A 15,603-nucleotide genomic window follows, 5' to 3' on the forward strand; every position below is an offset into this window, starting at 1 on the left:
TATTTCGATACGTATGAAGCGACTCCTTATGTGATCAGATTTACTCCAGTTAAGATGCGATACAATGGTACAATATGATGTTTGAGTACGACTTATACAGTAGAATAATAGCCGAGCTGCATGGTAGTGGGACATAACAATGTTTTCAATGCTTTTCCGGTTTTAAATAAGTATGTTGAAACCTTGCTTAGCGTCATTAATCCCTTTCAAACGGACTCTAACCAAAACGTATTTTAATCAAATACATTTTTTCCCATAAGAAATAATGCAAAGACACAGAAAACAATTTGAAATGTATATGAAAGTGATAAATGAAGATTTTGCATCACTTGAGTGATTGAAGACGAACACCACCTTAGTGTTTTGCTATGAGTTATGACAAATTAATACACTGTACATGCAAAACAGAACAGTTTTATACTAATTCATAGCTTGCAATGCATGCTGGGATGCCCACGGCCACACATTACCCAGCATGCTTTGCCGGGTTTTAAATAAGTAGAAACCACAAATAAGGACAAGGGACAGTAACACATTTTTTCCACGGAAATATGTTGAAACCTTGCTTAGCGTCATTAATCCCTTTCAAATGGACTCTAACCAAAACTTCATTCATTCATTTATTTTGTACTGCTTTTCCTCACGAAGGTCGCGGGGGGTGCTGGAGCCTATCCCAGCTGTCTTCGGGCGAGAGGCGGGGTATACCCTGGACTGGTCGCCAGCCAATCACAGGGCACATATAGACACTAACCAAAACTTATTTTAATCAAATACATTTTTTCCATAAGAAATAATGCAAAGACACAGAAAACAATTTGAAATGTATGTGAAAGTGATAAATGAAGATTTTGCATCACTTGAGTGATTGAAGACAAACACCACCTTAGTGTTTTGCTATGAGTTAGTTCTTGAATTCAATAGTCTTTCTCACGTTCGGCTTGTTCGGTCATGTAAACAGGTTCATTTGTGCATACATTTTTTGACGCCAACAAAACACTAAGTACACTAACCAAAATATTCCATCGACCAATCAACAAATAGCAGCACCCTTGATGACACCTAAAAAAAAAGTCTGAAAAATTGGTATTTGCGGTTGAGGCATGTATACATGCAAACCAAATAGGTGGCACCGCAGCTTTTCTTCCTGTCACTCACACATAAGTCAGTAATCTGAAGACGTAAAGCAACAGACGCAGAAACCTAATAGAAAAGTCTCCAAAAATTTGTTAGCATGTTAGCAAACAACAGGATGCGTTATGATGCTAATTTTAACATCATGTTGATCAATGAAGTAGAGTCATCAAACAACTGTCCAGCAGCTATGAAATGTAATATCTTTTGAGTTATTTGAATATTTTTTTGTATATTTACTAAGAGGAGTTGTCTTATATTTGGGTCAATACCCAGAGGTGTTGCGAGTTTAAACGGTGAAGACATTTCTCGTTCGCTCACTTTGTCCTGTGAGCTGAGCTCTGGTCAGTTTTCGGTGCTGAGGAAAGCCGTTACTTCAGCGAAGCGTTTCGCTTCTCAAACCGATATGCGTTCAAAAGAGTAATACGAAACAAACCAAATTACACGTAGCTGAAATTAATAATGATGACATTTCGTGATTGGCTGCACACGGCATTACTAGCCGATTCTTAATAGCCGATCGATTGTGAATTCTGACAGTTTCGTGGAAAACTGTTTTGTGATTACTCATTTGAACGCATATTGTTTTAAGACGCAAAACCTCAACAACTCGCCGGAACTACTTTCCTCTAGGATACCCGAGTTCAATTCCAACCTCGGCCATCTCTGTGTGGAGTTTGCATGTTCTCCCCGTGCATGCGTGGGTTTCCTCCCACATTCCAAAAACATGCTAGGTTAATTAGCGACTCCAAATTGTCCATAGGTATGAATGTGAGTGTGAATGGTTGTTTGTCTATATGTGCCCTGTGATTGGCTGGCCACCAGTCCAGGGTGTACCCCGCCTCTCGCCTGAAGACAGCTGGGATAGGCTCCAGCACCCCTGCGACCCTTGTGAGGATAAGCGGTAGAAAATGAATGAATAATCTGAAAAATACTTTTTTTTATCTAAAAGTTTCATCGTCTCTCAGACGCATCTTGTCAATGTTATTATTATTATTATTATTATTATGGAAATATTTTAAAAGAAACATGTGTTTCAATATTATATACAGAGATTTATGTTGTTAATTTAAAAAATGACATAATATATTCTAATTAATATGCTTCATAGGTGTGTTTCCCCTTGTTCAGATTTTTTTCCAACATCATTATCAATTAATATCACTTAATATCATATTGCAAATGCAATTTCTATGCTTTGATATCAATTACACATGAAGGAAAATCCATCTATTGGGGGTCTCGAGTGCCGGTCCCGAGCTCACATACATCAGGAAGGGCATCCGGTGTAAAAACCAAGCCATGTGATTGGTTGAAACTGCAATACTATCACAAACAATAATTATGATTCAGTTACTTTCCCCATCCGTCGCACACAAAAGCAGGATTTGGCTTAATTCGTCTGACCATCAACACTTCCCACCCAGGCACACCACCCCTGAAAAGGCATCCTGCCCTCCTTCATCTCCACCCACCCACCCACCCACCCTCCATCCATCCATTCTCACATGCAAGTGTGTGGTTTGGAGCTGCATGCTCACTGTCCCGAAACATGATGAACCATTCCCCCCATGGGAATTCTTTCTCCTGGCGGTGAAGTCGTGTCAGCTCCCTTTTGTGTCCTTTAGAAAACTACATCCGCAGCAGCAGCAGGAACAGCAGAAGAAGAAGAAGAAGATGCTTCCTCAAGACAATGCAAGGAAAAGCTCTCCTTTAACTCCACTTTGAGATACGGTACTTTAGCTTTTTCTTCTACCTGGATGCTGTGGAGCTCTTATGGTCCTTGCCTTTCTCTCCGCTATCCTCCCGCCGTCAGTCACATCATATTCCCGACGTGGGTGAAGTCATCTCTGACCGTGTTATGATCGTCGGAGCCACACTTGACCCCTCGGAGGACTTCCCAGGCAAAACAAAGGGATTAACGCTCAACTTTCACCGTACCCTTGCTGTGAGTATTTGCTATTCTTGAACTTTATCTTTTTATTATTATATATCATTGTGTGTCATAGTGTCAGGAAAACTTAATAATGATTAATAATGCACTTGATGATGACTGCTCAAAGGCTTTGACCTGGATTGCATTGAAGTGCATGTCTGAGAGGTCTCGGCATGTATTTTTAATGTGCACTTTTACCTCATTGGATGCTGACGGAAAACGTGCGTGTGTGAGCGTGAACACAAAAGCTGTACATTTATAATAATAATGCACGCACAGCAAAACACACAAATATATTAATATTTATATATATTTAGATTTTATACAAACATAGATTGTGCTTTAAATGCATGCAGTCACATGTTCATCCACGCGGCTTATGTTTGGTAATTAAATTTGTGTCAAATACCCCCCCCCCCCCCCCCCACAACTAATTGAAAGCAATGACGCCTGATTGAAGAAAGTCCCATAAGTCCTCATGAATCATTTTGCACCCAATGAAAAGCTCTTTCTAATCCAATTTCTAATATATATATATATATATATCACTATATTGACAGTTACTATGGTACCCATTATGTCATTGGATGGTCATATCACATGGTTGCATTATATTATATTATAATATAATATATTATTATTATATTATAATTATAATATATTATTATTATATTATATATTATATTTTATTTTATATATATATATTTTTTTAATTTATATATATTTTATTTATTTCATTTTATTAAAAAAAAAACCTTAAACTGTATTATTTCTGTGTGTAAATAAACATGAGACTCACTCAGGAACAAATTAAAAAGTGGTAGTGCGCCAAAGAAAAGGAAAGCCATTATAGAAATTTCTCAGAGAGAAGACCCGCCCACCAATATTGACCACTCCTTTTAATATTGCTCATTGATTTATTAGTTACAAGGCAATCTGGGAGAAGAACGCCATCTTTGCTTGATTCTGGTGTTTGATATTTTAATTCATGTATTATTTTGTCCTTCATGTCATATCACCTTGTACTTCGGTACGTGACAAAATAAATAAATAAGTAAGTAAATAAAATAAAATAAAATAAAAAAAAATTCATCAACAGAAAAAAAACTTTAATTATATTAGGAAAGCAGGAAGTGAACAAATGTAACAGTTACTGATTGTAAAAGTACCAGATGGAGGGGTAGGATTTAATGTGGAACTGTGAACTGATTATGTGATGCATTCAATTGTAATCTGATGCATGTTCAAATGAAATAAAACCATAAAAAAATTGTTTTAATTAAAAACAAATAATTTTTTTTTTAAATTAAATTCAAAAAATTAAATAAAAAAAAACTAAACTGTATTATGGAAAGCAGGAAGTGAAAGAAAAAATAAATAAATAATTTAAAATAAAAAAAATACAATTAAATAAAATTAAATTATATTAGGAAAGCAGGAAGTGAACAAATGTAACAGTTACTGATTGTAAAAGTACCAGATGGAGGGGTAGGATTTAATAAGCTTTTGCTTCTTCCTACTCCTTTTGGACATGTGGAACCGTGAACTGATGATGTGATGCGTTCAATTGTAATCTGATGCATGTTCAAATGAAATAAAACCATTACCATTACCATAAGGTAATACATAAATGCATGTTATGGGGCAGGGACACAAGAGCCAGAGGCACAAACACACAGCCAGACACACACTCATATTTAGAAAGTGACTCACAGCAGATTGTTATCGCAACGAAGAGGGACATTAAGGAAACCTTATAGCTGCTCATACATCGGAACTAAACTATACCCTGAAGCGTTTGCTAAAACTGTACATTAAGGGCTTCTTATTGCTTTTAAACATCTTTATCACGAGTCATTATTATTATTATACATCATTATTATTTCAACTAGGGATGTCCGATATTGGCTTTTTTGACGGAAATCGATATGCCGATATTGTCTAACGCTCAATTTCGGATTCCGATATAGTATGTGGTGAAATGAATACATAATACATTAATATCGGTTTTCATGATGGGGAAAAAAATCTACCCATATTGCATTTTTATGCTGATTTCGGACCGCTAATTATCGGTACCGCTAATTATTGGACATGGCTAATTTTAACATTTTTTAACTTGAAAACCCACTAGGCTGCACAACGGCCGAGTGGTTAGCATGCTAAGAGACCCGAGTTCGATTCCACCCTCGGCCATCTCTGTGTGGAGTTTGCATGCGTGGGTTTTCTCCGGGTACTCCGGTTTTTCCTCCCACATTCCGAAAACATGCTAGGTTAATTAGCGACTCCAAATTGTCCACAGGTATGAATGTGAGTGTGAATGGTTGTTTGTCTATATGTGCCCTGTGATAGGCTGACCACCAGTCTAGGGTGTACCCCGCCCCTCTCGCCCGAAGACAGCTGGGATAGGCTCCAGCACGCCCCGCGACCTCCGTGAGGATGTGTGTGTCTACCAACCTGATGGTTCGATCCCCAGTCAAGGTTACTCTAGAATATTTCAACATTCCAGCTGCACGGTGGTGGAGTGGTTAGCGACCCCCGTGAGGATAAGTGGTAGAAAATGAATGAACTAATTAATTGGCTTTTTTCACACACCTCATTCATTCATTCATTGAGTTTCTATGCCCCTTAATTCTTATTAGGGTTGCTGGGAGTATGCTGGAGCCTAGCCTAGCTGACTTTGCGCGAGAGTCCATTAATGTTCTCCCATTTTGGATCAACATTTGCAATAAGAATGTTGTCATTATTAGATTAGATTCACCTCCAGAACCCTTTTTGTATATTTTACATTTCACCTGTTTTACCCAGGTTCCAGGCTAATGCTAATGCCTGTTTGGGTATTTTCTAGGGTTGAATGATTTTCTCTCCATTTTGATGTCATTTAAATTCAGTGTACAAACTGTTGTGTCGTGTTCTTAATAAGCAATTTCAACCACAAAACAACAGGGAATATTTTAAGTTAATATTAACATAAAAAAATTGTTGGTTTCATCCATGCAAGAGGAGCAGATTCTCCAATATGACATCCTGGCAGTATACTGTACACCTGAATATTGCATTAGCACCATATGCATAAGTAATGGTTAATTTCCCCTTTCCAAGTCATGCTAAAGTGATGGCTTCCTTGCAGGTCTTGTAGGCATAATCATAATCGGCGTGCTAATCAAATGTGTGTGGCATTTGTGCAAGAAAGGACATACGATTAGAGAGGGGAAAAAGAAGAAGGGATTAGAAAAAGGCGAGTCGGTGCAGTTAAAGGACACCGTGTACGTGTGTGATGCAGTAAGAATCCCTGAGGTGTTTGGCACAGCGCTTACTGCACGCTGCAGCCAGCCCACTGACCCATGGTGAGCACTTGTGGACACACTATGTGACAATGGGGAACGCAGAGTAGCGAGCGCTAGGTGTCGTCAAGGGTGCTGCTGTTTGTTGATTGGTCGATGGAATATTTTGGTTAGTGTACTTGTTTTTGTTGGCGTCAAAAAAATGTATGCACAAATGCACAAACAAGCCAGCGTTTTGATAAAGAAGGCGAAAAAGACTATTGAATTCAAGAAGTAACTCATAGCAAAACACTAAGGTGGTGTTCGTCTTCAATCAATCAAGTGATGCAAAATCTTCATTTATCACTTTCATATACATTTCAAATTGTTTTCTGTGTCTTTGTATTATTTCTTATGGAAAAAATGTATTTGATTAAAATACGTTTTGGTTAGAGTCCGTTTGAAAGGGATTAATGACGCTAAGCAAGGTTTCAACATACTTTGTTTTACTTTGTAAAATTGCGTTACTGTCTCCTGTCCTTATTTGTGGTTCAACATGATCTTAAAATTAGCATCATAACGCAAAAATGTATGCACAAATGAACCTGTTTACATGACCGAACAAGCCGAACGTGAGAAAGACTATTGAATTCAAGAACTAACTCATAGCAAAACACTAAGGTGGTGTTCGTCATCAATCAATCAAGTGATGCAAAATCTTCATTTGTCACTTTCATATACATTTCAAATTATTTTCTGTGTCTTTGCATTATTTCTTATGGGAAAAAATGTATTTGATTAAAATAAGTTTTGGTTAGAGTACGTTTGAAAAGGATATATGACGCTAAGCAAGGTTTCAACATATTTCCGTGGAAAAATTGTGTTACTGTCTCTTGTCCTTATTTGTGGTTCAACATGATCTTAAAATTAGCATCATAACGCATCCTGTTGTTTGCTAACTTGCTAACAAATTTTTGGAGACTTTTCCAGTAGGTCTCTGTGTCTGTTACTGGCTTGTGTGTGAGTGACAGGAAGAAAAGCTGCGGTGCCACCTATTTGGTTTGGATGTATACATGCCTAGACCGCAAATACCTATTTTTCAGACTTTTTTTAGGTGTCATCAAGGGTGCTGCTATTTGTTGATTGGTCGATGGAATATTTTGGTTAATGTATTTGTTTTGTTGCCGTCAAAAATGTATGCACAAATGAACCTGTTTACATGACCGAACAAGCCGAAGGTGAGAAAGATTGAATTCAAGAACTAACTCATAGCAAAACACTAAGGTGGTGTTCGTCTTCAATCAATCAAGTGATGCAAAATCTTCATTTATCACTTTCATATACATTTCAAATTGTTTTCTGTGTCTTTGCATTATTTCTTATGGGAAAAATTGTATTTGATTAAAATACGTTTTGGTTAGAGTCCGTTTGAAAAGGATTAATGACGCTAAGCAAGGTTTCAGCATACTTCCGTGTAAAATTGTGTTACTGTCTCTTGTCCTTATTTGTGGTTTCTACTTATTTAAAAACGGCAAAGCATGCTGGGTAATATGTGGCCGTGGGCTTCCCAGCATGCATTGCAAGCTATGAATCAGTATAAAACTGTTCTGTTTTGCATGTACAGTGTATTAATTTGTAAGTGTGTACAGTATTACAATAGTCCATGTGGTACTGACTACTTCCTGTGCATCTACTGATGCTTAGTAAACAATGAAAAAAGGTAGAAATATTTTTTTTTCTGATAAAAGGTGGCAGTGTAAACTTTTTTTTGGTAGTATTTACAGTATATATCCTTGTCCTGTCCCCGTGTTAGCAAGGACAAAGCATAGTGATCTGCTTGATTCCATTTTTGTAATTGTTCTTTGAGGCACAAGCACCAGTATCGTGGTGGCGCATGTGGTCAGCGAGGGTTTGATTCTCGGCCAGTGCCCCAAAACCCAGCCACTGGAACTCTCCAGTGCGGGTCTCAATGTTGTGTCATGGCATCCGAATTAGCATCTAAACCAGAATTTGGGACCTCACAGTCCAATAAATCCTGGTGATGATGCCGCAGATCTTCTCCAACTGGAGGAAAATCCTTCTTGTGTGACGCATCCCTCATAGTCCTCCGCTCCATATATCACCTGGCAACCAGGTTCCACTCATCTTATGACCATGCAGTGAATTTCTACTATTGGATGTAGAAAATGGGAATATGCAGGGAGGAGGTGCATCACCATCATCATCATCATCGCCATCGTCACACATGGCTGTGCGCTAAATCATTCATTCACAAGGCGAGGATTTGTTACACAATCCCTCCAAAAAGATGACAAACTGAGTCATAAAACGCCTCAGCGGACGTCTTTCTGCAGCAGGACCTAACCGCTCTTTCGATTAACGCATCAAAGTTGGCACGATATATGGCAAACGATTGCCCGACGCAGGCTTGAATGGCGACATTGGCACCTATCTGACCTGGCACTATAGCGGGTGTGGAGCCAATCATCTCTAACACTTTAGCACCGACCTTCATTTATCCGAATATAGCTAGCTACACAGCATGGCAAACCAACGCAAAAAACAATCAAGTCATTATTACTCGTTCTGATGATACTCCCTCATATGCGATTATTACGGATCGGATTTGACTCTACTGGATCATATATCTTTCCTCAAGCACCAGTGTGTGGGATTATGTGCACGCTATTATGTCAATTAAAAAGGCAAGCAATTGACATGATTATGTTGGATTGCCTTTATTATGAGCACATTACTCCTGATGTGCTCTTTCATCTGGGAAATGAGGGGGTTTACATTAATATTGTTACGTATTGGCTGGCGTTAGGAGGAAAAAAACTTTTATTTTTGTATTTTTATTTTTTTAGAAACAGCCCTACACATTAAAATTATTATAAAATTATTATAATTATTATTAAAAATCATTATAATTATTATATTTATTATTTAATTATATAATATAATTATTATAATTATTAACATTATTATCAATTATTATACATCAATTAAAAACTGAATTTTTATTTGTAAATAAACATGAGACTCACTCAGGAACTAATTAAATAGTGGTAGTGCGCCAAAGAAAAGGAAAGCCATTATAAAAATTTCTCAGAGAGAAGACCCGCCCACCAATATTGACCACTTCTTTTAATATTGCTCATTGATTTATTAGTTACAAGGCAATCTGGGAGAAGAACGCCATCTTTGTTTGATTCTGGTGTTTGATATTTTAATTCATGTATTATTTTGTCCTTCGTGTCATATCACCTTGTACTTCGGTACATGACAAAATAAATAAACACGATAACCCTAAATTTAAATTAAATTAAATTAAATTAAATTAAATTAAATTAAATTAAATTAAATTAAATTAAATTAAATTAAATTAAATTAAATTAAATTAAATTAAATTAAAAATTCACCAACAGAAAAAAAAATTTATTAGGAAAGCAGGAAGTGAACAAATGTAACAGTTACTGATTGTAAAGGTTCCAGATGGAGGGGTAGGATTTAATAAGCTTTGCTTCTTCCTACTCCTTTTGGACATGTGGAACTGTGAACTGATTATGTGATGCATTCAATTGTAATTTGATGCATGTTCAAATGAAATTAAATCATTACCATTACCATTACCATTACCATTGCCATTAACATTACCATTAACATTACCATTACCATTACCATGTGTTCTGTGTAAGTGTGTTAATTTATAAATACTGACTTACACTAAAACCTGGAAATGGAACTCCCATAGAACACCTGTATAACAAAACTAATAATTAAATTTGTAATATATGATATTGTGTTTGTATTAAATCTCAGTATAGTGAATGAAGACTGCAAAACGTTTTGATCTTTTTTCCTCCTATAAAGTCGAATTTCTCTGAGGGGAAAAAAAAAAAGCAGTCTAATGATGAGCGATTGGAGCAATGTGATGTGAAATGTTGTACAACAAGGTGAGGGACATTCCACTTCCTACTGAAGGAACCCTCCAGTGATTGGAATGTTATTTGTGTGAGCCCAAGGCAGCTGCTGGAGCTGTCAAAAGAATGCTGATGCACGAGGAAGTCATTTGTCAGGTCGGAATGTTACGGTTACTAAAGCCATGCATTGGGACAGATTCCCCCGCATTGGAGGCTCTGAAATAAACAAAGAAAAGTCTGCCATCTTGTCATAAGATTAATACCAATTGCTGTTATAGTCTGCTGTCATTTTCTTAGGGATGCATCAGTGTAGCATCCATTAGCTAGATGATAATAATACATAAGGTACACTACTGAATGTTCACGTTTCGGTTCCCAAGTGAACCAGATGCCATATGATAGCCTCGGGGTGAGACTTATTAAAGGTTGGCCTCTGTTGGAACACCGACACAAATATTCATCTTGTGGTGAAGATATCAGGTCTTTATTCCTAGTGGAAATTTGAATATGCAAATTCAGAAAGTGTACAACATTAATAACAGTCCCCAAGACTTGAGGTTTTTGTAGGGCAAACTGTAATTGCATGAGCTGACCTTCAACAAATGATAAATGCAGACTTCACATGGAAAGGTTCGAGGTGGCCCTCTGCTGGTGATTGATGGTATTGATGGTATTTTACATTTGCAGCTTTTCAGATACATGTACAGTAGGGGTCTCAAACTCAATTTACCTGGGGGGCCACTGGAGCTAGGGTCTGGGTGAGGCTGGGACACATCAGGTTTTCCAAAAAAAAACAACCCCAAAAAAACGCATTTATTAAAAACAGAAAAATTGTTGTCAAATATCCTTTTTTTATTTTTCTGTACAAAATAAGATGAAAAATAAATAAACAAATCAAGAATAAAGAAAATCAATCAATCAGTAATAAATAAATAAAATAATAATAAAACAGCAAATAATAAAAACTTAAGAAACCACATATAGTTGGTGGGTAGACAAATTATTTTTTTCAGATTAAAATGAACAAAGCATTATTAGAGCCCTGTAGACATGACAAAACACGACTATAGTCACATTTATACTCTTTTTATTTACAACATATTGCGCAACTGCAGGGTCTTGAGACACATGCTAACTCGCAAACTAGAGAGCTATAGCGACCTAAACGGTAGCCTTCAAGTTATTTCCTTTAAACTTAAATAGCCAAAAAACTTACCACTTCCACACGGATAGGGAGGATAACTATTAACAGTTATTTAACCTTTAACATGAACATTAATCAAACGTAATAATTTTTTCTGGGTACATGATACCATACAGCATCCATATCAAACTTGCGCGGGCCGCACTAACATTAAACATTCATATCAAGGCGGGGGCCTCAAACTAGTGTCCGGCGGGCCACATTTGGCCCGCGGGCCGTGTGTTTGAGACCCCTGATGTACAGTATCTGTTTCATAAAAAGTTGTATTTGTTTTTAAATGATGTGGGAATGCCATATCATGTTTTTCATTTTTAACGTGACAATACCTGATTGTCACCGCTCCTCTGCTCGTGCCGCTTCATTCCAGCTGTACCCTAATCCTAACCCAAACCCTAACGCCTAACCTCATCATAAACCCCAATCATAAATGAACAATACTGCACCACTAAAACAAACATATCACTGTTAGCGTCTCACAATAAGGGTCAAAATGTGTAATACGTGAAATACATTCATTCATTCAAGTGAAATTCATGTACAATATGTGCAATACTACCCTTTGTTTACTGCAATTCTACATTTTGGTTACTGTATATGTTATTGATTTTGATATACGTATATTTACGTTTATTCTGAACAGCACCTGACACTTTTTATATTTATATTCCTTTATAATCCTTATTTTATTTTGATTTTTTTTCCTTATTTTTTATTTTTACTTTCTACAAAATGCACCGTGGAGTTGCACTCAAATTTCGTTATATAATGACAATAAAGGTGATTTTGATTCTAAACTAACCCAAACCCCAACCCTAACCCTAAACCTAACCTTAAGCCTTACCCTGAACCTAACCCTAACCTAAGACTTATAGTCCAGAAAATACGGTATTATAAGATGACATCAGCTACCGTAAAACATGATATTCCATCCTACTTAACAGATTGGGTCTGGAACCAATTAACCACGATAAGTCTAATCGCTTTTTAATGGGTGGCGAGCGCTAATATTCATTCATTCATTTTCTACCGCTTTTTCCTCACGAGGGTCGCGGGGGGTGCTGGAGCCTATCCCAGCTGTCTTCGGGCGAGAGGCGGGGTACACCCTGGACTGGTCGCCAGCCAATCACAGGGCACATATAGACAAACAACCATTCACACTCACATTCATACCTATGGACAATTTGGAGTCGCTAATTAACCTAGCATGTTTTTGGAATGTAGAAGGAAACCGGAGTACCCGGAGAAAACCCACGCATGCACGGGGAGAACATGCAAACTCCACACAGAGATGGCCGAGGGTGGGAATTGAACCCTGGTCTCCTAGCTGTGAGGTCTGCGCACTAACCACCAGACCGCCGTGCCGCCCAGCGCTAATATTAAAGTGTAAAAATAAACTAACTCACTCGTTACTTTGGTGACACGTGATGGACGTGATATTAAGTCGTCACATAACTCGGTCTAAGTCATTTAGAATTGTCGCAGAGATGCTCTTCTGCCTTGTGACTATTCTCAAGGTACCCTTGATCAAGGCTGATTATTCATTCATTCATTCATTTTCTACCGCTTTTTCCTCACAAGGGTCGCGGGGGGTGCTGGAGCCTATCCCAGCTGTCTTCGGGCGAGAGGCGGGGTACACCCTGGACTGGTCGCCAGCCAATCACAGGGCACATATAGACAAACAACCATTCACACTCACATTCATACCTATGGACAATTTGGAGTCGCTAATTAACCTAGCATGTTTTTGGAATGTGGGAGGAAACCGGAGTACCCGGAGAAAACCCACGCATGCACGGGGAGAACATGCAAACTCCACACAGAGATGGCCGAGGGTGGGAATTGAACCCTGGTCTCCTAGCTGTGAGGTCTGCGCACTAACCACCAGACCGCCGTGCCGCCCAGCGCTAATATTAAAGTGTAAAAATAAACTAACTCACTCGTTACTTTGGTGACACGTGATGGACGTGATATTAAGTCGTCACATAACTCGGTCTAAGTCATTTAGAATTGTCGCAGAGATGCTCTTCTGCCTTGTGACTATTCTCAAGGTACCCTTGAGCAAGGCTGATTATTTCTTCTTTATCTTTTTTCCAGCAAATGCGTTGTCCAATGGTGGGACTCCACTGAGACCAGGACCATGGATGCGGAGTGCGCACTAAATGCCACAGCAAACACCAGCACCAAGGACATCCAACTGGTCACTCATAGTCTCTGGGAGGTGATCACCATAGCAACCGTGTCGGCCATCGTCAGCCTGATCACCATCGTGGGCAATGTCCTGGTGATGCTCTCGTTCAAAGTCAACAGCCAACTGAAAACGGTCAACAATTACTACTTGCTCAGTCTGGCGGCCGCGGACCTCATCATCGGCGTCTTCTCCATGAATTTGTACACCTCCTACATTCTCATGGGTTACTGGGCTTTAGGGAATCTATCCTGCGACTTGTGGTTGGCCGTAGACTACGTGGCCAGTAACGCCTCCGTCATGAACCTGCTCGTGATCAGTTTTGACAGATACTTCTCCATCACCAGGCCTCTGACCTACAGAGCCAAACGGACTCCTAAACGCGCCGGCGTCATGATAGGTTTGGCTTGGATGGTGTCCCTGGTTTTGTGGGCACCGCCGATTCTATGCTGGCAGTACTTTGTCGGGAAGAGAACCGTCCCGGAGAGACAATGCCAGATTCAGTTCTTCTCAGAACCCATAATAACCTTCGGAACCGCGATAGCAGCGTTTTATATCCCCGTGTCAGTCATGACCATCCTCTACTGTCGGATCTACAAAGAAACCGAAAAAAGGACCAAAGATTTAGCCGAACTTCAGGGAGCCAATCAGACCGCAGAGCCTGACGCTAACCAACCTCGAATGATCCGCTCATGTTTCAGTTCTGCATCGCGTGACCGCAATCAAGCGTCGTGGTCTTCCTCCAGCAGGAGCAACGCTGCCAAGTCCACAGCGTCCATCAACGAGGAATGGTCCAAAGCCGCTCAGGTTAGCAACTACAACAGCTACGCTTCCTCAGAAGACGAAGATAAGTCCGTGTCTCCCGGGACCGTGCGTCCTCCGTGCAAGGGCGGTAAAATTGCAGCGGCGAGCGAGCATCTCAGCAGCTACGACGAAGACATCTTCTTCCAAACGCCGTCCACGACCAGCAGATGCACGTCCTACAAGTTCAAACCCGCCGCCAAAGATATTCTGGTTCCACATCACAGCAAAAACGGCGACACCAAAACCGCATTCTCTTCAGCCGAGTCCATGAACGCACCGCCGTCCATGTCCAAACCAATGGATTCTACACTGAAGAACCACATCACCAAAAGGAAACGAATGGTACTGATCAAAGAGAAGAAAGCGGCTCAGACTCTCAGCGCCATTTTGCTGGCCTTCATCCTCACGTGGACGCCTTATAACATCATGGTGCTCATTTCCACCTTCTGCTCCGATTGCATCCCGCTCTCGCTCTGGCATCTCGGATACTGGCTGTGCTACGTCAACAGCACCGTCAACCCCATGTGCTACGCACTCTGCAACAAGACTTTCCAAAAAACCTTCCGTATGCTTTTACTCTGCCGGTGGAAGAAGAAAAGAGTTGAGGAGAAACTTTATTGGTACGGACAAAATCCAATGGTCGCCACCAAAATGACTTGAACGATATCAGCAATATAAGTGTAAATATTTTTTTTTTTTGCATTTAAATGTAAAACATGTTAAATTTATTCCCGCATGCAGAAAAAGAACAATATTCCACCCAATTCCTGGTGCATCATTTGTTAAAAAATCGGAATGATTTCAGGTGTGATTACTCGCATTAAACAAACTCTACTGTGTTTTAGATTTTAATGATCCCATATTGTGTGTTTACTTTTTTTTAATGACGTGATAACAGGAATTTAACCCTATAAAAAACTTATAGTGAAGAGATGTCAAAGTGGTCTCTACTTAAGTTCCGTATTCAGGAATTCATCTGTCCTGACACTGGCGAAAGGTGGCACTTCACCGAGGACTGTTTTATTTTTAAAAAAAAATGGTAATGGTAATGAACATGCATCAGATTACAATTGAATGCATCACATAATCAGTTCCACATGTCGAAAAGGAGTAGGAAGAAGCAAAGCTTATTAAATCCTACCCCTCCATCTGGTACT

At 39.1% G+C, this 15,603-nt stretch overlaps 1 protein-coding gene across 3 annotated transcripts in view; it reads left to right on the top strand.

Annotated features, from left to right (window-relative positions):
• Window positions 1-15,352, top strand: part of LOC131140608 (muscarinic acetylcholine receptor M5-like) — a 35,262-nt gene extending 19,910 nt beyond the window's left edge. Inside the window, exons 4-6 of one of the 3 annotated variants that reach the window (XM_058091196.1) lie at window positions 2,760-3,079; window positions 5,420-5,548; window positions 13,552-15,352. In XM_058091196.1, coding sequence (XP_057947179.1) covers window positions 13,595-15,106 — 1,512 coding nt within the window. In that variant the 5' untranslated portion in view covers window positions 2,760-3,079; window positions 5,420-5,548; window positions 13,552-13,594 and the 3' untranslated portion in view covers window positions 15,107-15,352. Of the gene's footprint in view, window positions 1-2,386; window positions 3,080-5,419; window positions 5,549-13,551 lie in introns of those variants that run through there. The other 2 variants (XM_058091197.1, XM_058091195.1) reach the window with 2 other exon arrangements.
• Window positions 15,353-15,603: the final 251 nt, after the last annotated feature.

Source organism: Doryrhamphus excisus, chromosome 13, assembly GCF_030265055.1.
Source record: "Doryrhamphus excisus isolate RoL2022-K1 chromosome 13, RoL_Dexc_1.0, whole genome shotgun sequence".
NCBI classification, from domain to species: Eukaryota; Metazoa; Chordata; class Actinopteri; order Syngnathiformes; family Syngnathidae; genus Doryrhamphus; species Doryrhamphus excisus.